The 25,868-nt window shown below is 40.5% G+C and overlaps 3 protein-coding genes across 4 annotated transcripts in view; 1 reads left to right on the top strand and 2 right to left on the bottom strand.

Annotated features, from left to right (window-relative positions):
* Positions 1–413: 413 nt before the first annotated feature.
* On the top strand, positions 414–17,744 carry fam102bb (family with sequence similarity 102 member Bb). Its single transcript, XM_047587494.1, has 11 exons — positions 414–666; positions 4,933–5,053; positions 5,813–5,842; positions 6,195–6,311; positions 7,060–7,106; positions 7,907–8,001; positions 10,558–10,656; positions 11,580–11,805; positions 13,169–13,305; positions 13,755–13,824; positions 14,869–17,744. The coding sequence occupies exons 1-11, from the start codon at positions 521–523 to the stop codon at positions 14,909–14,911; spliced, it is 1,131 nt and encodes a 376-aa protein (XP_047443450.1). The 5' UTR covers positions 414–520; the 3' UTR covers positions 14,912–17,744.
* On the bottom strand, positions 15,027–22,701 carry henmt1 (HEN methyltransferase 1). 2 transcript variants are annotated; one of them, XM_047587493.1, is made up of 10 exons: positions 22,567–22,701; positions 21,741–21,853; positions 20,898–21,032; positions 20,573–20,755; positions 20,282–20,468; positions 19,442–19,643; positions 19,244–19,361; positions 18,986–19,143; positions 17,999–18,143; positions 15,027–15,153 (listed from the first exon to the last, which is right to left on the bottom strand). In XM_047587493.1, exons 1-9 carry the CDS (start codon positions 22,648–22,650, stop codon positions 18,034–18,036), a joined length of 1,290 nt encoding a protein of 429 aa, XP_047443449.1. In that variant the 5' UTR covers positions 22,651–22,701; the 3' UTR covers positions 15,027–15,153; positions 17,999–18,033. The 2 variants fall into 2 exon arrangements, with proteins under 2 accessions (XP_047443449.1, XP_047443448.1); XM_047587492.1 differs by lacking the exon at positions 15,027–15,153 and having other exon boundaries at positions 17,870–18,143.
* Positions 22,702–23,544: 843 nt separating this feature from the next.
* Positions 23,545–25,868, bottom strand: part of LOC125008801 — a 37,673-nt gene continuing 35,349 nt past the window's right edge. Inside the window, exons 58-59 of the mRNA XM_047586111.1 lie at positions 25,377–25,442; positions 23,545–24,295 (exon numbers count right to left, since the gene is read on the bottom strand). Coding sequence (XP_047442067.1) covers positions 24,012–24,295; positions 25,377–25,442 — 350 coding nt within the window. The 3' untranslated portion in view covers positions 23,545–24,011. The remainder of the gene's footprint in view (positions 24,296–25,376; positions 25,443–25,868) is intronic.

Here is a 25,868-nt window from a genome sequence, read left to right as displayed (position 1 = left end):
TTATGTCTTGTTCATATCCATTTTTTTCTTATCTTGTGACTCTTGGACAAAATAATTTCCCTGCAGGGCTCAATAAAGTGCGAAACTGTACAAACTTTTTGGAATCTAGAAAGCTTCTTAACTTGTGAAAGACAAGAAACATTTCTGTGTAATTATAATTCCTGAATCCTCTCGTGTGTTATCACCCTGACTCTTTGTCTCTTTTGTCTGTACTTGAACTGATATTGTTGTATTTATATTTAAATGTCACACTGATGTTTTTGTCACAGTTTTCAATTATATATATATATATATATAAAAAGTTTCAAAGCACATGCTTTTATTTTGAATAACACGAGAGAGGAAGTAGTCCTGGTTACTTGGCGGACTATTGTCACCAGCAGCAGCTTCACCATAATCCTCCTCCTCCTCCTCCACAGACCAGCACTGTCTGTAGCTCTGATCAACCACAACACAATGGGGCTGTAATGTCAGCGGCGGGCGAGAGACGAGCATCTTCCCGAGACTACCGAGCCTGTTTATGGATTTAATGATGATGAAAAAGAAGAAATTCAAGTTCAGGGTGGATTTTGAGCTGGACGAGCTGTCGTCGGTCCCCTTTGTCAACGGTGTCCTCTTCTGTAAAGTCAGGCTGCTGGACGGCGGCTTCTCCGAGGAGTCTTCTCGGTGAGGATGTTTGCCACAATAAACACACTGACCGAACCGGTTTCTCCTCCGGTCCTCAGCTTAAAACCAGCCCCGGAGCTTTTTTTTTTTTTTTAGTCAAACCAGCTGGATAGCAGGCTGCTCCTGCTGCTACTCACCAACCAAGTAACGTCAGTCAATTGTGATGCTAATGTGTGTTTTCTCCAGTCGATGCTAATTTATAGTTGCTGCCTTCCTTTACTCACTATAAAACTAATTAGTAACAATTGTTTACTCGGCTTTTAGTTTCTATTTAATACAACCTCTGTTTGTGTTAGACTTCCTCCTTCAATCGCTTGTTGAGTTCATTTTCTGTGCTTTTTGAGATTGGCCACAAAGCTAAATATGACTCCTTTAGCTTTCTGGTGCTAAATCACTAGTGTGAGTTACGTGCAAAATGATAGCGATTGTTCTCCCTTTGGTCATGTAATCTAACACCCTGGACACATGGGTTAAGCGCATAGTTTAAGAATCAGCTTCATTTGGATGCGTGTGCACAAACATACAATAGGTTGGACTCAGTGTGTTTAAATAGAGCATGAACATAATAATAATAATAAAAGAAATGCATGCAGTATACAGAAGTAGTTTCTAATTCGCCTAAAGTACTTGAAAATAAATGCATCCTGATATAAGAGTCCTGCATTAATTTGTAATAAAGCTTAATAAAGGTTATAGCGTCCAGCATTTGTTGTTTAAAGGAACAGAGAAAGTTGCCGATTCAACTGTGCTTTCATTTTGTAGTAGTATTGAATGGCATTGTGTTGTACCCGACAGATGTTTCTATTATTTTAACAACCCCGTTTTAGTCAGCGAGCTGGGTTTTAGTGTTTAATTCAATCCGGTTAAACGGGGCCGTAAATGGCATCTTCTAAAATGATCTCACGGTTGAGTTGCCACCTTTCTGGCGCCGTTTTAACACAAACTGGACATTCGTTACAGTCATAAAGGGTTATTAAATGCAGAGCTTTCACATTGTTTGCATTCGTTTGGCAAGTCGGTGAATGTTGTGCATCAAAAAGTAGTATTTGTGCATAGTCAGTAAGAGTAGATTAATATGAATGGTGTGTTTTAGAGGCAGGTGATGTATTATTCATTCATTTTGAAAACCTCTCAGATATCTGAAGCTAAAACACTTTGTGTTGGTGGTTTTTTAGAAGGTATCGATATAAAAGTTGATCACAAAAGTGCAGTGGAAACACTTTGTTCGCATTCCCCCATCGCTGGCATCACTGGAGATGTTTCGCGTGACATAAATTTAAGAGAATTATGTTATATCGTGAGACTTCACAACAGTTGCAGCTCATTCGCAAAACGCCTTTCAATGGAAACACGTAAGGAAATTTCAAAAATATCGCTTTTATTTTGCTAAAAACTGAATGGAAACGCAGCTACTGAGACATCGTCTCTAAAACCAAGTTGCTGCCGGCTCTTCATAGCAGTGCATGAATGAATGAGTAGCTGTGTCATTGTGACCGTAAAGCGATTTGAATACACGTTAACGTACCGTGTTCATAGTTGTGTGCAAATGAATGAGAAGAGGGTGAAACGTTCTCGGGCCACGATGACGGAAATGCTCATGTTTTGCTGTTTTTAAGTAAAAACACTTGTACTGGCTAAAACATGAGCATAAAAGGAAATAATCTTAAGGCCTCTGTCACAGACCTGCAAAGAGATGAGTGTAGGACTTCGACAAACAATTATTTTGCCTATGAAGTTAAAAAAAGAATAAGAAATGCTAGTTACAGTTCCTGACACCCTTAGTGATTGTGGTGCAACCTACATGTCTTCTGCAGCTTGCATTGGAAAGTTGTAACATCCTATTACCACACGCTGTGACTGTTTAAATTAGTTAATATGAAAGTGAAAATAATCAGATTGTGGATTGTGAAAGCTAATGGATGAACTGCCTCAACGTCCAACTCTAATTTAAACTTGTGGAGACACAAATGGAAGACTAGAAGAAGACAAGAAGACCAAAATTATAATTGTATCCACTGCATTTTATCTGATAATAAGATTAACTGAATGGGTATTTGAGCGTGAGACACGACAAAATCCTCATCTTAACCATTAGACTCTTTCGAACGAGGGAAAGCGAGATTAAACCCCAGGATCACCACGTTAACCAAGTCAAGGCGAGCAGAGCCTGTCCTCTGTAAACTGCTTTCCTTTCAAATTAGACTGGTTCCTAACACCGGACGAAAGGGGAAGCATTGTTTCAGAACAGGCTGCCGGGATTAGGAGGCTTCACCCTGATTATATAACAAGCTGCTTGCTCTGCTGAAAGTAGCTCACGTAAAACCGTTAAATAAAAAGACCCCGTTTGAATTCAAGTGTTTCAAAAGGCCGTGGCCGCAGTTGTACAGTTTTACTGAAAAGGTCTTTCACGTGTCAGATGAATGAAACGGAGACGACGTTAAAGCCCCGGCTCCAATTAAAAACATCTCCTGTTCCAGCTCTTTGCTGTTTTACGTTTTTAGCCTGAAGTGGTCACAAGCCTCAGAGTCGTTGCATTTCGCTGCAGCAGCTCGATTTGTCAGACCTGCGAACTAGATTTCCTCTCGCACTGTTTTGAGTCATCCCAACTGTGAGTGTGAAGGAAGTGCGGGTCGTCGTTTTATGTGCCTGACTTTTCCTTTGACTTGTCATCAGTTCTTGTTACGTTGGTTAACTTCCTTGAAAAGCTTTGGGAACGAATTCAGTTTAAACCAGGTCAGATCTTTTCCCCCCGTTTGCAAGACGTTGGAAATCCTTGCATCAAATCTGCGTCAAAAAAAAAGAAAAAAGATTTTGGCTCCAGGTTGTGTTTACGTCTCAACGCCGACTGCAGCTGCCTTTAAAAGGAGAGCAGCTGATGTCCAACTAGATCAATGAGTTACGGAGAGACACGGGAGGGACGACCTCCGCTCGTGCTTAAATCCAGACTTATTCACACTCGCTAATGGGATTTTTTTTTTTTCCCCTGCGCAGAGAAAAGATCTGGGAGCCACAGAGCGACGAACTCGAGGCGCAATTCCCGAAGCGCAGAGCGTCCAGCTGGCTGGGAGTTCCCTTCTCCGAGTCGGAAATTTATCAGGATGAAGTCAGCATTTGTAGAACATTAGTCACGCATCTGCTGCTTCTTATTCGCAGGAGAGCAGGGATGCGCGAGCCGTATATCCAGCCGCTCCCGTCCTTCTTAGAGAGGATCTGCGCACCCTGCTAATTGTTTACGTCCCGTCTCTTTATGTTTCAATCTCACGTGCGAAACCGGTTCAGATTTGGAGCATTTTTATTGTTACTCTAGTGGAGCTGTTCATAAGCAGCAAAAAAAAAAAAAAAAAACATCAGAATCAGAATGAATGGCGTGTAGGCTGTGTTAACAGATGGGAGCTGGTTAGGTGAGTGGGAGAGGAGAGAGGAGAGGAGAGGATGCCAGTGAAAGGGAGGCCATCTGTGGCATCGTAATTCTGCCCACGCCGACAGTCTTTCCCTTTCACTTCGTCTCATCCTTTCACCCAGAGCGGGCCACAGCTCACAGGCGGTCGTTTTAACGTCCGCGCGGTGGATGATGCGCGTCTCTCTATCGTCCCCTTGCCAATAAACGCCGCACCTGCCGTCGGGGCGCCGCTTTGATTTATCGGTTTAGACGAACCGACACGGTGATAACGCGATTGTTTTCAATTACCTAAGTTTATTAAATGCCCGGAAAAAAATCTGAGGATAAGCACAAAAAGCTTGCATTGGCAGCGGTGGCCTTAAGCAGGGAAGAAATGTGGGGATCGTTAATCCGGCCTGAGTGGTTTTATTTGTTATGTAATAATCCTGTTAAAATGAATGAAGTTGTTCTCACACATTTTAAGGATGTGATAAAAATCAACTGCTCTCCGTCCCAAAAATATCTGGAAAGCAAATTATTTTACTTTTATGCTTGTTGCATTAAATTAAATCCAAATTTTATATTATATTTTCCAGTAACTTGGTTTTAAGAATATCAGTATTATTTTTACCCCCAAATCAGTTTCTGCATTGCTGCGAAAAGCAGGAGCTTTTATGATGACGTATATTGATTTTTGTATTTTACTTTACGTTTCTGGTACCAAGCCAGCGGTTTATATTCAGGGGTTATGTTGTGTGGGCTGGAGCTGAAGGAAGGAGAAGATGGTGAAATTCTGAATTATTCACAGAGCCCATCATGCAACTCGCGCGCACAAACAAACAACCTGACGTAGCGTCTGAATGTGGTGTGAATCTTTGCCGTTGCAGGGAGCCGGTGCAGGCCAACTGCGTCCGATGGAGGAAGCGGTTTTCTTTCCCCTGCAAGATGAGCGCCAACGCGGGGACGGGTGTGCTGGACCCCTGCGTGTGTCGAGTTTCAGTCCGAAAGGTAACGAAAAACGACCCGTCGGTGCCAAAAAAATTGAGGGGGTAGATCTGGTCTGTTAAATAAGGGTGCGATAAAAGAGAATTTTGCTTACGAAAGGGATAATTGATTTAATTAAAAGGTATTAGCAGCTAATCACAACGTAAACACTTGAGCCAATCAGTCTGTGGGAAGATGACAACAAGTTGTTGGAATAAGTGCAAGAAAAAAGTGTGAGAAGTCACGTTGTAATATCTTTGATCATCTTCTATAATTGAATGAATTCATTATTCTCAAGACATTTGAAGACAACGAAAGAACTTGCTATACTTCCATCAGAAAACCACTTTAAACATGTCATAAAATTGATTATGTGGGCATGTAAAAACACATATCTTCATGTGAACAGTTAAGTTGGAATCACTACACTTAGAATAAGACAAGAAAATAAGAGGCCTCTCTGAATATACTGTCGTTTCTCCGGAGAGTTTAATCGTTTAATGGCGCAGTGGCTACTAACAGCACTTGGAAATTAGATTAATAATCCTTACCGATAAAATGTGTTGTGTATACCCACAGTGTCCGCGAGCTATTTCTGGCACGATCTCGCCCTTTGTTTTTAGGACACTGAGCATGTCAAGTTCCCAGAACAAAACTTTCAGCCTTAATCACTTACAACCTACATTTTTGTTATTAAAATCCAAACATTTCTGTCATTAGAACCAAGCACAGCTGCTGATAACTAATTACATCTTTTTTCTTTTTCCCCCTTCTCTTCTTCAGGAGCTGAAGGGAGGAAAGGCATACGCGAAGGTAATTCCCCCACACGGTTACGTTGTCGTCTCCTACCCCCACCTCCGGGCCACCTAGATTTACAGTAATCAGTCATATTGATGTAGAAAGCTTTGTCAGCACGCAACTTAACAGCTGGCCTTCACTGCCTGCAGGTCGTCTCATTATGTCATGTTTTCTTGCTTACATTGTTTGAACAGAATTCGTTACTGAGCACAGTTTGTCGCTGATATATATATATATAAAAAATAGTAAGACGTAAGATGCGTTAACGTTAAATCCAGAAATCGTCACATTGCTGACTGGGGGGAAAACACTCCAGCCTCCGGAGAAGAAAACAAAAGTTCACCCAGTGTCACTCTTTCTCCTTCAGCTTGGCTTTGCGGATCTGAATTTAGCAGAGTTTGCCGGCTCAGGGAATACAACCCGCAGATGTCTGCTGGAGGGCTACGATACCAAAAATACTCGCCAGGATAACTCCATCCTCAAGGTAACATTGAAGCACCTACAGCCTGATCAGAGTTCGTGGGGAGGATACCTCTCCGCGTGTTTTGAATACAGTCTTGGCATTTTTGTCAAGTAGGAGCTACACAGTGGAAAGTTTTCTTTGCATAAATGTATATAGCATGGCTAGCAACAAACAATGGCCGCCAGTGGAAAATAAAACAAGGAATGACCTGTTGTTTCCATTCACACTTCATTAATCTCCAGAGGGCGGCAAAATTCCTAATGCTCCCGAATTTGAAAATTACATCATGTATTCAGGGAGTGCCACATTTTTACATGCCGTTGGTTAATCTGCATTAAGCGTTCACATAATCTAAACATAGAGGCTAAATCCTGAATCAACTAACAAACACGTATCGGCCACAACATTAAAACCACTGACAGGAGAAGTTGTGTGGATGTTACTTAGACATGTAGCACCCACCTAGACCAGACCAAGCACCCCCCACCCCATAGCAATGACACCCTAGCAGGATGCAGCGTGACACACACACACAAAAACAGTTTAGGAACAACTCAAAAAAGCATGAAAAACCAGCACAAGGTGTTGACCTGGCCTGCAAATCCTCTAGATCCCAAACTCATCAAGTATCTGTGGGATGATCAACAGAGGCCCCTCCCCCTCAACCCATAGGATCAGAAGCCCCGCCCATTCTCTGATGAGTCTACACAATATTAGGAAGGTGGTCATAATGTTATGTCTGATCGGTGCATCTCTCTCTGTTTAACAGGTCATCATCAGTACACAGCTCATGTCAGGGGATCCCTGTTTTAAAACGTAAGTCAAAGCAACGTTTTCTTTCACAGTGTTTCAATCCAGTCTGGGTTGGTGTGGATTAACTCGACATTCTTTACTGTGTAATTTTAAATTATACAATTATTTAAATGCAAAAGTTTTTCGACTACAACACGTGACTGATACTCGGAAAGCTGAAGAGTGAACCTTCCTTATGTGGATACTCATCCTCGGAAAACCAGAACCAACCCGCTGACCTTCACTGGACTGTAATTTAAAGCCTCTTTGTTCTCCCGGAGCGGCTGCAGCACAAGCAGTCGGCGTCCGTTGGTCGAAGTCCGTCTTCACGAGGATGAATGTTTTCTCAGTCATTCTTTAATATGTGCCAAAAGCATGACATCAGATCTGTCCCCGCGTTTGCTCGCGGAGCTGTTAAAAGAACGAGCTGTGAAGCCGAGGATCTCACAGCTGTCCACATTCTGCTTGGTCAGACTCGAGGAGGCGTCGTGGGAATCGGCGACGCGAGATTACGCAACCGCTTTACCTTGTCACACTTTGGTTTGAAATGTGTTTGTAAGTGAAGTGTGTCAGTGCCGTTTCACCCAAGGGTAAAATCTGACCTAAAAATTATTCAGCAGACTTGTATATTCATGCGCTTGAATCCTTTAGCTGAGCGCTATTCTGGTATTTTATGACCTTTCTGCTTTCTGTTGATTAATCTGCGTTTTCTAATCCTCCCTCAACGTGCGCCCTCTTCACATTTCGCTTTGCTTTTCTCTTCGTGCGGAATTATTCTTTAGAGTGGGGAAAATAAAGCCGCATTGTCTTTCCTCTGTCGCCAGGCCTCCCTCCACCGCCACGGTGATCGGGATCCAGGGGGACGGAGAGAGTCTGCTGGAGGAGAGGAAGGGAGGGGACTCGCAGAAAGGCTGCTCTGGTGAGGCCCCGTCACGCCACGCGTTCATCGTCTCTTCGGCTTTTCCAAAAACCTTTGCAGGCACCTGACATTTCCTGCCCTAACTGTGTCACCGCTCGCTGAGCCACTTCTGGTCTCTGCAGTTTTGTTCCACTTCTGCGTTCGTGCTGCTATATTAACAGATGTGGTAACGACCTTTAGGTTTTTTCTGATCCCTTTCTCTGTTCGGTTCTTACTAATAAGTGGCACATTGTTACATTTAACGGGTTTAAATTTGAGCTTGTAGTGACGAAAAAAAACAACATATAATTAAGCTAAATAAATCTTTTGGTCAGTTTTATATTCACTAAAATCAAAAGTAATTGTAGCATAACCTTTGCATCTGCCTCCCTTTATATACACACCATTAAATAACCAGGAGCCTTTTATTGTGATGCTGCTAAAAGAAGACAACTCTTATCATCACAGAATTAATCCACCTATTTTCATATTATTCCTACTAGTCAGATAAGCAAACAGTTGTATCACCAAATGTGTGATACCGTATAAAATGATTCACTTGTTCGCTAGTGGATGTTTCAGCCTCCGACCACCCCACCCAGTCTTATTTTAGCTCAAAGATAACCTTTAACACAATTTAAGCTGTACATTATGAGTTGACAATAACTATTTCCTTTCACCTCACTGCTCTCTATCTAAAAATAAAACGCTCCATCTCCCCTTTGGAACCAAAGTCTTGGACGTTGTTTCCCTTCAGTAAACGTTTGAGGAACGTGTAGGACGTCGCTCATTTTCTCTTCCTGCGTGTGCACCCCAATACATTTAATTTGTTAAGATATTCTCATGACTGGTGTCCGTGCTGTCATTGCCTCCGTTGCATTACACACTCCCGCTTCACACGACAGCTACTCATCTCCACCGTTACAAAAGCAGAAAGCTCCCCTTCTCTCCCGTCGTTGCAACGTCGAACGCTCGTTCTTCCTAGAAGCTTCAGAGAGCAGCAGAGCTCGCTCATGTATAATTTAAACTAGCTCTCTTTTGGGTTAACTACAATCTGCTCCGACCCCGTGGGCTCTTGCGTGGTTAAAAATAGGACACTAGTTCAACTCTGTCTGAGGGGTGTTTGTGCGTTTGAACGCCTCGGTTTGTCTGATTTGCCGGCCGTTGTTATTATCACGTCTCGGCTGCGCTTGTTAGCATGGTAGCATAGTGTATGTGCAGGTCATCCAAGTGACTGTGGCGTGTTGAGATGTTGTAAATTATAAATGTTTTAATCTTGTGTGTTAAGTGGGTAAAACTGAGCCATGTTACAGTCAATAATTACTAGTTAGCAGTGATTCGGCTCAAAATGTTTATTTGAATTGAACGTATCAGTTGCAGGCTTGTGATGCTTGTGGGTCATTTTAAATGAATCTTATATTTCTGTCTGGGTTGCACACCGATATAATCCACAGTTTAATTTAGGGTAGATATGCCATTTCTTTTCATTTGGGAACATGAAGAGGATTTTCCCCCACCTATGTTATCTCTTGGTACGGTGTCTATTTTCTGCTGTGTTGCTGAGGCAGATTCCTTTCCTGCAGAGAGACATTTGAACTGAAATGTTTTCGTTTCTTTTTCATTTTTTTTTTTGGGGCAGATCCGCATTTTTCCTGTTTAGCTATTTGACATTAAAACTGCAGCACGTGTCCGCGCCACTGCACGTGTCGTAAAAAAAGGGTTTACACCGAGTTCTGCCTCAGCTGTCACACAGCTTTCCTTTTCTGAGGATACATCTTCCACTTCATTTTACACAGATTTCGCAGATCATCTCTTTTTGACTACCTGAGCTCTTTTTATTGCGTCGGGAGCGGTGAGCCGTTCTCCTAAATATGTTTATTTTTTGCCTGAGCAGAAGTGACACCGTGTCCACACGCTTGTCAGCTATGGTCAGTCACTTATTAACTCAGGGATGCTGAGCTGAGGGATGTTGTGTGGGAGGCAAAGACATGAGTTTTATGTTTTTTTTTTGCAACTGTTGCCTGTTGACAGCGATAGAGAACAAATCAACAGCCAGTGTCACAGTCGGGAGTTGTGTGGATATACATCCCTAACTAAACACAAACCTTGTGTGGTCTGAAATGAAACTCATCTGTCTGGCGGCTGATCTCACTTCATATAATGTGTTGAGTAGCAGGTTTCTATTCCTGTCAGTCTGATCCACTAAAGATAGATAAAGATAGAGCATGTTGACGTATACATTTGACACAAGGGAAGAAAACAAAAGAATACAACTGACCACAATAGTTGTTTTCACTTGAGGTACGTTATATGAGTATATTCAGAAGTCCCGTCTTTCCTTCACAATGTCACTTTCTCGTCTATACACACATCTGGTCTGCAGAGGTGAGGATAAGTAGTAGGGTTGACCTGGCCCAGTTTACTTATAACTGTAAGAGGAGGCTCATAAAAGCTGCACATGGTCTGAAAAATCATAATCTTAAGTCATATATAGGCAGAGTTTTGCTTTACGGATGTTTTCATGGCACTTTCAGGCCTTTGTTTAGCCGTTTTTCTCCGTTCTTGCTAATCCGACAGAGAGTCGAGAAGGGAAGTGTCCCGTTGTGTCAGACGAGCTAGGAGGCTGCGGCCATTCCCGAACGTCCAGCTACGCCAGCCAACAGTCCAAACTCTCAGGTAAGAACAGCCCATATTCAAAACATGATGATTTCTGTAGAATATACTGAAATTTATATTCTTTCCAAGCCAGGCAGCTGTTTGCACCTTCAGCCACATAAACGTTTGCTCCCCTAAAAATATAAAATATATAAAAAAAGACTTTTGAATGGGGAGAGAAGTGATATAATTCTTTCCTCTGTGACACTCAAACCTGAGCCCCCCGCCCCCCATTACAGACGGATCAGATGACGGCAATAAAAGAGCAAAGGAAGTGAACGAGAGGGAGGCACTGAGAGCAGCTCTAATGGCACTTGCGTGTAGAATTTAAAAATGTATTTCCTGCCTCGTGCAGCTCTTGATAGATTTACTCAAATGTCTCATTAAGTGTGTGGGAAGTTAGTTCCTCTATGGCAGCAGTGAACCAATGATCTGAGATTTACTTTCTGTTTCAGCAGGAAAAAAAAAAAAAACTGATTTCCATTTATTTAACCCTCAGGCATCTGTTTAATTTACTACCCTCTTGTGGACTTTTTTCAGATTTTTTTCCTTCATAAGTCTCTTAAACCACCAAAACTACCACAAATACAATCATTTTGAGGATTTTGATTACTTGAAGTCACTGTTGTTTTTCAAAAAAGGCTATTGTGAGGTGTGTGTGTGTATTCAAAGCAATATGTGCATTCTTGTCAAGAAAATAAAGACATGTGCCTCTTCTCTTACTGCACTTCATTGTGAAGAGGAACATTTTTCCCAAATGGACAAAAATGTCCCTACGGTTGCCCGAGGGTTAAGTTATAATGCAGATTAGACTCTTATTCCCAGGGCAACATTAACCAACCAGTTGTGTTCGAGTCGAGAGAGAAATGGAACAATGCATTTAGCCTGAATCCTTGAGGTCACATAACGTAACGCGGTTAAAAATGGCTTCCCATCGCTTTCAGGCTACAGCACAGGTCACTCCCGCTCCTCCAGCATGTCAGAGTTCAGCCACCGGAGGAATCACTCAGTGGGCAGCGCTTCGACGGGCATCGGAAGTATCCCGGAGCCCAGCGAGGACCGAGAGTCTAGACCCTGTCCAGCTCTGCCCGAACATCCACCCACAGCCGCATCTAGCAACCCACAGGGGACACCAGTGCGGAGCGCCTCATCCTGTGAACGACTCAACAGGTCAGCAAATGAGAAAGCACACCAATTATAGTAACCGTATTATTTAGAGAAGATAAACTGGTGAGCGAGTTAATGCATGGTAATTTATTATTATTCTATTGTACGTGAAAACGAGCTCGAGTGGCAGTGGGTAATTTTAGAGAAGCTGGCAAACTTCACATCACACCTGAGACCTGTGTCGAGATTCAGGAAGCAGCTGTCACGCAAATTTGTGCGGCAGATCAGCGGAAGTGTATTTCTGGTTTCATTATGTAGTGTCAACAGGGGCCTGCAACCTTTGTAGAACTTGGTCATTGTGTTTATGGATCTAAAAATGTTCAACTGGGAGCCCGGGGATTGTTGATGGTTTCAAGGTGCACTTAACAATTGTCCAGCTGCTTTAACGTGCAGCAAAACCACTCTGTCACAAGCATTGTTTCAGACACTTCGGCATATTTGACTATGTTCAGCTGCCCTCTGGAGACCAGTGGCATCAAGATTGAACAATACACTGACAAACCAAGAAGCTACTTCATCAGCTCAAATGTTAACAGGCTTCAAATCTCATGTAAAAGTACAACGTGATATTTTAACACTCTGCTTATAGGAAGTTAAAAAAAAAAAAAAAAAAAAGACATGGTGATTAGAGATCCTTGCTGTTGTTGATAGATGTTTATTTGCTGTAGACAGAGACAGACTTGCGGTTTAACCACATACATGACGAGCATGTAGCAGGAAGTGAGTAAGCATTACCAACATGACAAGTATCCTGAGTTGACTCAGAAAACTGCCCAGATAAGACTAATTTTCAGAACTCATTTTCACATCTTAGAGATTAGCAGATTAGTTGTTTCTTCAATTATGCACAAACCGTTTTCTACAGATGTTTTCAGTGGTAACCACATAAACACTTGTATCGTTATTCCAGTGAACATGAATACACAGAAGACAAGGCACGAACAGGATGTCAGCCAAGCAACAGCAGCAGCAGCAGATGCTCCTGTGCTCTGTTAACAATGCAATAACAATAACAAAGCTGTAAGTCCTCCAATAGTTGTAAGCATTCAGAGTCCAACACATTAAGCTGTAGTTATAGGCGGCTTATAAGTCGTCATGCCATTAGTGCAGACCGCTGGACTGATTGAGACACGACTTAAAACACGGCTGAAACGCCGTCTGTGTGCACAGGCTGAGCAGAGGCAGGCCGCTCTGGCAAGTGCATAAAAGACGTTACTGAAAAATATGCTTGATAATTTGATCCGAGATCATTTACAGCTGACTGAAAGGAAGCTCTTGGCTAAGTGGTTGATTAGTAGCAAAAAGCATTTTCAGCTCGCGGTGAACATCGTAAACAGAATGACTCTCCCCTGTATCCTCGCCTCAGACACCCGGTGAAACAGGACTCCATGGAGTCTCAGCTAAAGAGGATGGACGACACCAGGGTGGATGCTGACGATGTGGTGGAGAAGATTCTCCAGAGTCAGGACTTCACGCCCAGCCTGCTGGACTCCAGTGCCGAAGGTAACTGTCCACTGTGCAGGTTGAGATTCTTGTTAAAGAAATATGATTTGTTTTGTCTGACCAACTGCGCCAAACCCTCAGTGTTCATTAATTGTATACAAGAGTCAACTGTTTATCAAAGTAGTTTAGTAATAATCCTTAGCTGCTGCCCTGTTCTGTACCACTGTGTGTGTGCCCATTGCACGGCTAATTTGCATAACACAATAATAAGGTTGAAACTATTGAGGCTCGTTATCCCCATGAGTCAATGTGTGTACTTTAAGGAGGAGTGCATTGTTTTTCCTTGCCAAGGTCTCATCCAGCTCAAAGCTAGGAAAAGAAAGCTGCTGTCAATATGTGATTATTTTTAGATTGCCTAGCAACTGGCTGCTCCTCATGACAAGAATTATACAGGAGGATGCGGGTGACTGTGTACTGACTGCATGCTACCACCACTGTATCTGTTTCAGAGGAAGGCTTGCGTCTGTTTGTTGGTCCTGGGGGAAGCACAGCTCTTGGAAGCCATCACCTTCCCACCAGGTGAGCGCCACAAATTTGTGTCATGAATGTATAGTTTAACATTAAAAAAGACTGAGTAGTTTCTTATCAAATCTGTGTAGTACATTTGTTGGGGGATGACTTCCAGTTGCAGATTACGGCTCAAACTATTTCTCATAATTACATATTTTGACATGAAATCTATGAAAGAAGGAACTTTCACCTAATTACACCATCCATCACAGTAAGATTTTCAGACTAGACCTAACTAGGAAAGATGCCAAACTAGCCACAAGGACCTTTGCTTGGGAAGACTTTACAATGTCTGAAACAGCAGATAAGGTCTCAATGATAACGCCGACCAAGAATCAGACATTACTCACTGTAATAGCCCAAATACTGCTGTCTCATCGTGTTGAGATGGGAAAGTCACAGCAGGTTTTTCTCTTAGGATTATTTATATATCGCAGTCATTCAACTGTGTTTGGCCAGTTTTCTTAGATGTTGCAATAATTGAGGATGAACTAGATATTGCAACTACACATAAATCTATTCATGTTATTCACAGCACTGACTGAACATTTATGACAGTGAGACAGGGGTTGACTTGTAATAAATTACAATGACCCTGTTTATTACTCAGATTAAACATCTTGTATAATGTGTCTCACTAATGTTTTTTTTAGTGCCCCTATATTTTCTTATATTACACCTTGTCTAATCTTATTTGAATTAGAATGTGAAGAGGTTTCTCTAAAATAAAGGTTTATAGTCAACAGCAACATGAAGCAAAATTTGTCTATCCTCATACTAATATCTGACACGTGAGTTCCAACAAACCGTGTGTAAGATAAATCTTATATTGATGAATATAATGACTACATCATTGTTAATCCTGGGTGCTGAAATGTTGAAGCGTTATTTTACAAAGTAGCAGAATACACAAACTGTGCTTATTAATAAGATCTGTTCATTGATGCCGATCTTGATGCCGTTTGTATTTTAAAGAGAATAAGAGGAACCCCGTGAATTGGATAATATATGACTCTTAACATATGATTGCTAATTCTTCCTATGTGTTCTCAGGGTTGGTGCTGGTGCGTACGAGCAGGTGGTGATTAAGCGTTAGACATGCAGCCTGCAGAAAGACTGACACTGATTATGTTCGTTAAAAAGAAAAGAAAAAAAAAAATGGAAATGAGGCCGTTTCCATTTCTATCTTCATTCCAACCTGATCAGCGCCGTGTGTGAGCTGATCAGTGAATACGTCAACATTACAACAGTGCCCTCCTGTGGTCGTATGTGCTACATGACACAGTAGTTTCTGGAGCAAGAAGTGGACAGATATCATCTCAGTGTAAATGTAAACCGCTGTGAATCAAAAGAAAAGGAAAAGGCTAATCAGATTATCTTGTTTATCACCCAGCACTCGACACATTTTAAACTTGGGAAACGGAAAGTAAACGATTCACCTTTCTCCTCCAGAGAACAGGAGGATAAGCTGTGTGTGTGGGCCACACAAAATAGAATGAAATCTACACCTTAAACACACATCGTGTGTTTTCTATACATTCCTTTTGTCTCTGTTCATTTTGAACGTCCTTTTCAAACAGGACGCTCTATTTAATATTTGCCTATAAGCTGCTGAAAGGCTGTTGGGACTGATGACTGATGGTGGGGCGAAGGTGAGAGTATCTTCCATCAGACTTGAGCTATTAGACGTGTGAATGTGGACTGTGTGTGAGTGTATGTGGTTGTCATGTGGTAAGACCACTTTTATTAGCAGTAACTAATCCTGGATAGTTGAGTGGAGGGAGATAAATGTAACGTTTGTACTTGAGAAATGGAAAAAGGGAAACATGACAATTTGCTGACAAGTAATCATAGGGGACCTTATCTGTTTGGCAGTCTGTGCATCTATCTGTCCTTCAAAAGCAAAATGAAGTAGCAATAGGTTTGGTTAAAACGCCGATTTATGGAAATGTGCTTTGCCATATAATCAAACATTAGGCTGCAGGACAACTACACTTTGTTGGGAGTTTGAAACTAATCGAAACCAGAGTAGCGACAGATGCAGCCAACTAGACGTGAAACCAAATCAGCTGCATCATGTAAAACCTAGCTTTTAGGGAAATAGCTGCAGCTAGCTTGAACTGAAACTAAAGCTAAATTTACTCCGAGACTTTTTGAAGGTACAGTAGCAAACAGCAACCTTTTTTCTGTTATTACTGCTTTCGGCATCTACAGGGACCCTATTACAGTTAAACATTACAGCAATCGATAGCAAGAGACATAATTTGTGCTCCTTTTTGAATTGTGACGTGACGTAAATCATCAGGGTCACCATTTGTTGTAAAACTACAGAATGATTATCTAAGTATCTATTGTGCAGACCAACGTGGCAGGATCAAAAAATTACTTCTCTCTTGCTATTAATTACTGTTCATATATTTTAAGAATATATTATAGTTGGATAGTGGTCCACTTGAAGGGGCGGGGCTTTTCCTCTCTGTAGGGACTTCTATGATGACTTATTTCCACTGTTTTAGATGCATACCTCTACTTTGCAACTGTGAGCTGCCCTGTTGATCGGGGAACTTGCATCAGTGAATAAATGAATGATCCTGTGAAAGTATCAACAATTTGACTCTTGTGCAACTGAGGCATATTGAAGGACTAGTTAAGTAATCCACTGCCATGATAAAAAATACTCAACAGAACCCGTATTTAAAAGTAAATCCGTGTGCATCTCCTGGCTTCAAATCAACAGTTAGAAATGAGGACGGTCTCTCAGTGACACTTAAAGCTACAGCAAAAAAAAAAAAAAAAAAAAAATCTAATAAATCTCCATGTAGTTATGCATGTAGACCTAGCCTCTTAGGAGTTTAAGTGCACAATTTATTGGAACAAATTAGCCAAAGTACACAACACACTGATATTACCTGGGAGCCTGTCGGGCCTATGCATAATGAGAATATTAAGACGCATTATAACTAGTGATAACAGACTGTACAGCATCTGTAATCTTCTGTCTCCTGTTCGTAAGCCATAGCAGAGGGAGGTTAAACGCCTCTTCTAGATAAACTATATTCATCTTACGTCACTAACTGCACAAGTGTCATCAGCGTGTGGTGTTTTAAGTAAACGTCAGTGTTCTGTTTTTATGTTTGTATGTTCTGCATGATTGTGGTGTCCTCCTTTCAGCTAAAAATAAAAAAAAAAACTAAATAAAAAATATGATTATTGCTGAGCCTGCCACATCTTAATGTTTGTCCTAATTTGAAATTGTGCCATCTTTTTGATCCATTTCCACAATGAAGGAACAACTTTGCTTGCCTATTTAGTAAGTGGGGATTCATTTAGTTGTCATGATGAAATCAGCTATCTGCACAAGCATTACATACAGTGTAACTGTAAATTATTGTTCTCATTTTGTTTGTTTTTTTTATTTTCGCCATGGTTTAGATATTGAAAATCACATTTATATATCATATATTATTGTTTCTCTCTTTTTTTTATCTTTCATTGCTGATATTGTACCATATTTTTGCTAAATATTTTAATGTTAAAGTTCACTACACCATTAAAAAATAGTGCTAAATGTATGATTTATGGCTACCAAATATCTAATTAGTGTTTTGTCATTTGTTTTTTGTTGTTTTTTTTTTTTTTGTCAGGAGTTGAATAAAACTCACTTGTTTTACCTGTGTGACACAGGTGTGTTCATCTCGGTACCTAACATGTTGTTACAAACATGGTTGCTTCTTCTCTTCTGTGAAGCTGTTGTCTATATAAAACTGTAAACTGTATTCTCCTGTAAAGTGATGTTCTGCGCTGTTCTGACACTGTCCAGTGTTTCCTGTTACAAACTTGTTCTTTCAGCCAACATCTGCTTCCTTAACAAGTGTACTGGATGCTTCAAATGTCTACCTTGCACTGTTGAATTAAACAGTTTAAAAATGCTCAGAGTCCGCATTTCCTTTTACTTATGTATAATGAGCAACAATGACAGTAGGAATTTTTTCACATTTACGATGTTTATTGTACTAGACACACGTGGATTGTTTAATTAGTAGTTGAGGCGACATATTCTCACTGACCTGCCTGCAGACATTTGTTTCATACAGTTTTTGTTAGTGCAACCTTTATTGTTAGGCTGTAGCTAAAGGAAACTTTGTTTTTCTAATGATGTCTCTGGTAAATTTAAACAAGTCACCTGCTTGTCCTGACAGCAAATCTGCTTCCTCCATGTCAAACATTTTCCTCCCAGTCTTCCTCTTGCTCAGTAGTGTAGGAGCAGTGGCTGGCCTCTGCATAGCCGCTGTCCTCAATATTGTTGTCAATCTCCTCTTCTTCTCGGTCTAAGAACACAAATGAAGGACAAATACAAAGCCGTTTAGTGATTCTTGCAATGAACAGAGGAGCAGGAAATAAAAGTTGGGAAGTGACTGGAGGACACGGTGACACCTGCTGGCCAAACCTCGATATTGCATATGACAAATGTGAGACTTGATTCTGTGTCACTGATGTTGAAGTTCTGGTCAGTAAAGGTTATATGTATGTTACATCTGTACAAAAAATTGGATGAACTCTCTGTAGCATCAACATTATGCAGTATTGAAGTTCAGTGGCTCCAAAACAATTCAAAAATGTACAGTGGTGGAGCATGAGTGAAACAAGTGACGGCGTCCCTCAACGCACCAAACCTGTTAATTATGTGTGATTTTAAGCCTTAATTAAATGGTTGAGTTTTATATAAATCTACCCCCATACATTTATCATGGCTGAAAAATGCGCTATAAAATAGCAAACTATTTTCTAGTCATTTGTTTTTTCATATATATCAGACTTTACATGTTTTAGAAGTCTATGGGAAGTAACTTAGTAGTGGAGGCAGCTTTAAATAATTTTTTCAAGGAACGTCAGTTTTTGACACTTGGACACTGGCTGCACTTTTGACCCTATATCTCATTTGGTTTATTTCCAACAATTGTTATCTATTTATGGTCAAACTTAAAATTCAAAATCTGTATGATGTAGAGAGTCTTCTTCACACTCAGCTATTAAGAGAGGAAAAACATATACCATTAAAAGTATAGAATTCCTATTAACATCTTATGTAATACAATCTTCCCCTTCTCAGATTAAAACGCTGACACGCCCCGGATATGCAAAAAGACAAACATATCTTTTCAAACATTACCTGGATCCTGGTAAGCTATAAGCACAGCAGAGCCATCCTGGCTCAGTTTAACTTCAGGACTATCCATCAGCAGCAGTCTGAGGTTACTGAGACTTCCACTCAGTTCACTAACTCTGGGGAAGCAGGAGAACAGCTCATCCAGAGGCACAGAAACATGCCTAGATGTACGGACAAAAGGAAAATCAATCCAGGCTTTATTGGGACAGCTCATGAATCCTTCCAACGTGTTGCCAATGCTTCTTCATTGAGAAAACACACCTGTTAAATGTCTCTCCTTCTTGGCCTTTTGTCCAGAGATCATCATACTCTCCTTCCCCATCATCTGACACAGCTCTCCCACACTGCTCCACTGGACTCTTCATCCCTTCTCCACATGCTGTAGTTTGAACATGTATTTTATGTACATATAAATATATTACTGTTGCCAGTTATAGATTTTTCAAGGTATTTATCCACCTGTCAGTTCCTCCTCCACATGCTGTCCTGAGAGAAATTCTGCTCCTTCGCCCAGACACATTGTGGAAGCCTCCTCACCGTCGCCAGTCTTCTCCTCCATCCACCGACTCTTCAGTTTTTCTGCACAGTAAAGCACTTCGCTCACCAGGACCCTGCGCAAGATGTTGTTGTCACGCAGGCTGGGGTAGTTTATACTGCACAGCTGATAGAAAAACAGACACGGTCCAAAATATCAGATCTGGGGGTCACATTCATGGATTGTCACAAAAACCTTTACAAACTATGACATAATGAGTGGGATTTTTACTGCATTAGTAGAAATTAGTAGAAAGGTGTAGAAATATTTGTAATAATGAACAATCATTGTGGGTTTGGGGTGCAACTGGTGTCAAGAACTATCCCTCTGTGCAGTTTTTAGCAGCCACCAACAGAGGTCAGTAAAGCTTCAGACTTCATGCTGCTTGAACTATAAGAAACTGTGGTATCACTAAACATCCGTTAAAATGAAGTGTTCAAAAGAACAGCGGTCAACAATGGAAACATCTTTTATTCATACAATAAAATAAATTATGTATATGTCTGAATCATCATAAAACACTTATTTCTTACACTTCTATCATTTTTCATCTCAAAATAAAGAGCTCACCTTTCATGCCCATAGAGAGAAGCTCACAGTGTTTCTACACAGAAAGCAAACATGTTGCGTAAACTAAAAGTGCTGTGTAGACATGATGTAAGAAAATCTGAGTGTAGCAAGCAAAATGTGGTATTAGCTAAATGGAAAGCACCTCGGAGTATTGGTCCACCAGGCGGCCTGACACCACAAAGAAATATACTCACCAAAGTGTACGAAAACTCATCATCTGCACCATCGCCAAATAACATGCTGCCGCTGTCTCTCCCACGAAGCCGGTGAAACACGCCGATCTGGGAGCAGAAGCCGACACTCTCCTGCTGGCTGGGCGGTGGCTGTCCAACACCTGTAAACTCCACGTCATAGCCATACTCCGAACACACCTTCAGAGCCCTGAGGAGGGATGTAATTATGTCAAAACACGGTTGAAAACTATGGGTAGATTTGTTCATTACATTCATTGTTGCTTGACAACAGAGTAAAGCATCACACTGTACCAGGATTGAAATTCTGCTCTGGTCCACTCGAACTTGTGGTCGCTGTGTCTGAAGCCTGACAGTCCAGGGAGAAGAGGGTTGAATTCGGAGTTTGGGGTGCTGACAATAACTGCCGAAGGGGTCATGTAACCAAACACCACTGCAGAAAAGTGCTCCACATCAGCAAGGGTGAGGTGCTCTATGCTGCACACAACCAGACGGAAATCATGGTGATGAATAAAGGTAAAGATGAGCAGAAAGAAACAGTAAATCAAGCAATACTGATATGTGATGAATAATGAGAACATAAATGATTTCTAGCCACGGTGGTCAATCAGCCACTTACAGCTCTATACTGGTGACCAGATCAAATCCTCTGAGGCGGGCATCTCTTTGCGTGACTGAGCCTTGGTATAGCTCAATACACAATTGATCAAAACTTGGCTGTAGATACTCGGTTGATAAAGGAGCTAATCCATGCCTGAAGAAACATATAAAAGGAGCAATTATTATAGAGTAAACAAGACATATTTTGAGTCAAATATCTTTGTAATATTATATGGCAACGATGGCAACATGTGGACTTTGTAATACAATAAACACTAATTGGAAAAGTCAGAACCTCAAGACCTAACGGTCTAATAATCTAATTCTTTAAAAGGTGTTTGCTGAGGTTTCAGCTAAAACAATAAAACCACTGACAGCTGCCATCCAGAGCATGACAATGAGACCACCAAGGTATTTCTGGTGAGGCACAAAGGACATGAAAAAAAAGGAAGACCAGAGCTCCCAATTCCCCATATCCCAAACTGATTGCGTTCCCTTGATGGGAATAAGCCCAATCCACAAACCACTTACCTTTAGGTCACAGGACCCAAAGGCTCACTATACAAACGCCCTAGGGACAGACAACACCTGACGCCACTAAGTAAGGCAACATCCCAAGTTGCCACCTTGACAAGTTGCTCAAATCCTCCCACTTGACCATTTTTCCTGCTTTTTAACATTAACTGTTTGGACAAACATGGCATATCCCATCACAGACAGGTAATCAGTGTTACTCACTTGACCATTGTTATGGCTGTTTGACATAGTGACATTTATAGTCGTGGAAGAAAGGTCACATATACAACCTTGATACCAATGGTATAAAATTTGAATTCACAAATTTTTTAATAGTTATACGTACATCTGTTTTTTGACTTTTGCACCGTCGATGTCCACTCCAACCAGAAGCTGAATCTCACGGTGAAACTTGAGTTTTTTTAGGAGGCTGCACTCACCGCAGCCCAAATCCAACACCTGGAGAAAGAGACAAGCTAAACCTTTAGCTAGAATGTCAATTACGTTTCATTAGTGTTTCATCATTATTTCCCATAAAATAAACAGTAAGAAATGGGGCTTTGGTTTGGTGGTGATTGGAGTTTTGGATAAATCAAAGATTAGCAATAAAATAGGTTTGATTACATTAGTATTTTTGTTGTGCCAGGTACACAAAAATGCCCCATAGACTTCCATTCAAGCCACATTATTAATCGCCCTGCCATTACATTACAAAACCATGCATTCCGCGATATTAGCATTTATTTGACATTTTTACTGTACTTGGTTTAATTTTATTTTATTTCAGACTATGCCACAGTGTACAACACAGCCAAAATGATCACCAAATTAAAATTAAAAAAAAAAAAAAAAAAGTTGGGGGAAAAAAGATGCCAGAGGAGGCTAGTGGTCAATGCTACCGATTTTGCTAATACGCGCTAACATAGCTAGCTAACTTTAGCTACCTAAATTCCGTTTCTTCAATTATAACTTTCTATCAACATAAACTATATTAGGAGCCAGTGCGACAATGCTAACTTTATCCACCTCAATTACGTTAATTGGTTTGGAGAAAAACTCTGCTAACTAAGTTACCGTTTGGTTGCCATTAGAAAGCTCCTACTAGCTAACTAAGTTAACTTTAAATATTAAGCGTTAAAATTGAATATGTTTCTCATTACGACGTTGGCTACCTTTTGGGGTTTAGTCCTCTTGATATAGTCGATGACAAATTGATGTCTCTGCCTGTGAAGCGGCGGACTGAACACGGATTGCATCTTGAGCTAATGTTAGCTAACGTAGGTTAATGGCCGGGTAGTGATGTGCGGATCGATACCGAAACATCGATACCTCCGACACAAGATCTTTATGCTCTAAAATTGATTCTCAAATCAAAATGTCGATACTTTTGAGCAGTAAGAAGTTTTTTTTTTTTTAATTGTTATTGTAGTTCTCAATAATTAAACAATAATTTATTTTAATGGTCTTATTATTTTACGTATTCCTTTTTTTTTTAATGTTTGAAACACCATTTTTACATATTTCGTATGGATGTGTCCTTTAGCTCAGTTATATAGTACATGAGGCCAGTACAGCAAAATACTTCCGAGTTTAAAATAAATACATAAATTAGTCTGATATCTTGTATTCTTTATGGAGCTATGATTTCAAATATGCTACTTTTTTAGATTTACCAGATATTTGTATCGGTATCGTATTAACAATACAAGCCTGTATTTTATGTATCGGATTGTAAAGGAAATCATTACCGCCGGGCACCAGAGGGCGCTGTTTTCACAGAAAGATGACTCCTACGGCAAACGGAAGTTACGTTTATATTTTGTGAATAAAGTTTGTAAATTACAAACTGCAAAGTATTATTGACATTTAGTCTGTTGCTTGACTGGAACCAAGGGTTTACATGAAGTTTACAATAATGTGCATAAAGGGCATCAACTGGTCTGAAAATAAAAAGTGAAAACAAACCTTGGTTCTTTTTACCTTACATAAACAGAATTGATGCAACATAAGGTACCGCTCCACCTCCTTATAGATTAATTTTATACACACACATACACTTTACACACACATATATATAACAAAAAGAAAGAGACTACAGTGTCTTAATGTTTCACAGATATTTTTTATTCCTTCATTTCTGCGACAGGTGAAAAAAAAAATATCTGTCCACAAAATGAGAAGTCATAAAGTATGTAGTCACATATCAAAGAGAAAATATACTGCATGGTTTTAAAAATATTGCTTGATAAATTATCATTTTATTAGTTTACACTACATCTTTTGGTTTAACAATCATCTGGAGGATCTAGAAATATAACAATTTTGTTTTGATAAATATAATTTCAGCAATACTACCACCTAGGGCTAACAAAGATTCATAAGCATTCAATTCTAAAGCTTCTCGTCAGGTCTGATAATTTCTTCGTGACATGTTAAGATAACCCCAAACAGAAGAATATTCTTGTTTTCTTTTTACAATTTTCCTCTTAAAGTTCTTCTTAAGAGATTAAAACTGTAACAATTATGGACGCTACTGAGCGGAGAAGACAGATGTGAAACCCATATAACGGTAACTCTCTTTAGTCCAGCATCTATGTAGGTGATTCTGTGTGTTTCATTAAGAGGCACCAGTGTTTCTGCACTCTGGCCAGCCGTAGTTGCTTTGGTTGATGGCGTTTTTGGCGGCCACCCTGATGCAGTAGGTGGTCCAGGGTTTGAGGTCAGTCTCTGTGTAAAAATCACCCTCCACGCTTCTCACTATCGGTGGCTGGCTGCCCTGCTCCTCTCTCTGCTCCTCCTCGATCACGAGTGTGTACTCGGTCGCGTCCTTCACTGTCGTCCACTTCACAGACAAAGAGGTTCCACTTACTGTTACACTCAGCACTTCTGGGATTTCAAGATCTGGCAGACAGAGAGAAAGAGAGTGAGTTTAATAACAAACAAACCCTCTATGACTCCACTCAGAAGTTTCTGGAAGAACAAAGCTGAAGACCTTTGCGGCAGCTCAGGACATTAATGTCAATTTTGACCAAGAGTAATAAAAAAAAAGGGAAAAAAGGAGGAGCTTAAGTGGCTCAACAATAATTATACTGTACAAAGAGCTGTTGTGCGATTGACTGTACCAACAGATCTGAAAAGAGAAGTAGATGGATCACTGCATTAGAAGAAACAACTGGCATCCAGGCACCGAAACTTGCTGCTGTGGTTCACATTTAGTGTCAGGTAATATTAATTTATGCTGTATTTTCTGATGAAGTCACGCCTTAAGTTACGTTCTGGAGGGCTGTCAGATAAGTTTGTCAGATAATATTTGTGATCACTCCTCGTCATCCTTTTAACGTACAGTCGGACTCTACAGTATTGCATGGCTAATGTTAATTCTCAGTAAAGCTTCACTAGCATTAGCATCTTTTTTATTACATTTATCACAACTGAAATTGCTTTAAACTAACTGAAACTGAGGCTAATCCACTTTCCAAATCCATATTTGTTCGTATGGATCACTGTTGAATCCAATTGTCGTTAATTTAATCTAATCTACATTTTCCCGGTCTCCCTGTATTTGCTAAATTTCACTGTTTTTGTCACTCAGGAGGGCGTGATCCCAGGCGGCAGCAACATCAATGCATGCTAAAGACTAAAAGGTGTTTATTTCTATAGCACAGTTGGACATTTTAACAGTGAGGTCTATGAGGACCCTGAAGAAGGTGCAAGCCGCACCACGTGTTGCTTTTTTTAATGACTCCAGCCCCGTTGAATTAAAGTCCTTTAACTTTTTCAAACAGTTTGAAGGACACCAGTAGCGCTCCAGCCATTTTAATTTTCTTCTATGGGGATTGACTGACTTTTGGCCTTGAGTGGCACTTAGTGGAACTGAACTTTTTGGCTTTTCCATGGTTCCCGAATGTTTCAGCCCTGGAGGTTTCCGACTTGTGAGAAGCAGCCCACTGATTACATGAATTACAATCTCCACTACACTTACCCTTTTCTAAATTGGCAAAGACTTGAGGGGCCCTCAGATCTCTTCTTCTACGAGACCCTACGGGACCTGGGGAAGACGAGAGAAGTGCTCATGAGACAAATGTCTGGAGCTTGATTTTCAAAATATATGTGTGTTAAAAAAAAAGATTGTCATAGCTGTAAAGATGCAGAAGAATACTTAGTATTCACAGTGTCTGTAAACTGGACAACAATCTGTATCTACATGCAAATGAAAAATACACAGTTTCTCTTTAGCTCTGATTTGATTTTAAACATGAAAGTATAGTACAGATAGATAACTCATGTGTGATGTTGTGATGTACCACCTGGACAAATGCACAAGTTGCACATAATTGTGAAGAGTTAACAATCAGCAAATGGATATAATAGTCCAGTTCTTTGTTTTAAAGAACCAAACAGCGTAAATAGGTTATCAGTCATTATAGAATTTAGTTGAACGAATGACAGAAAAACTAAAAAGTAATGTAGAGTT

The sequence above is a fragment of the Mugil cephalus genome, chromosome 6 (assembly GCF_022458985.1).
Source record: "Mugil cephalus isolate CIBA_MC_2020 chromosome 6, CIBA_Mcephalus_1.1, whole genome shotgun sequence".
Classification (NCBI taxonomy): Eukaryota; Metazoa; Chordata; class Actinopteri; order Mugiliformes; family Mugilidae; genus Mugil; species Mugil cephalus.
The sequence above is the reverse complement of the archived record's forward strand: the minus strand, read 5'-3'. Positions and strand labels throughout refer to the sequence as shown.

Coding starts and splice junctions, on each gene's coding strand:
- fam102bb (XM_047587494.1), top strand. CDS start 521: ATGGATTTAATGATGATGAAAAAGAAGAAATTCAAGTTCAGGGTGGAT. Junction 667..4,932: donor TTCTCCGAGGAGTCTTCTCG/GTGAGGATGTTT, acceptor TTGCCGTTGCAG/GGAGCCGGTGCAGGCCAACT. Junction 11,806..13,168: donor TCCTGTGAACGACTCAACAG/GTCAGCAAATGA, acceptor TCCTCGCCTCAG/ACACCCGGTGAAACAGGACT.
- henmt1 (XM_047587493.1), bottom strand. CDS start 22,650: ATGCAATCCGTGTTCAGTCCGCCGCTTCACAGGCAGAGACATCAATTT. Junction 21,854..22,566: donor AGAGGACTAAACCCCAAAAG/GTAGCCAACGTC, acceptor CTCTTTCTCCAG/GTGTTGGATTTGGGCTGCGG. Junction 18,144..18,985: donor TATAGCTTACCAGGATCCAG/GTAATGTTTGAA, acceptor TTGTGTTCTTAG/ACCGAGAAGAAGAGGAGATT.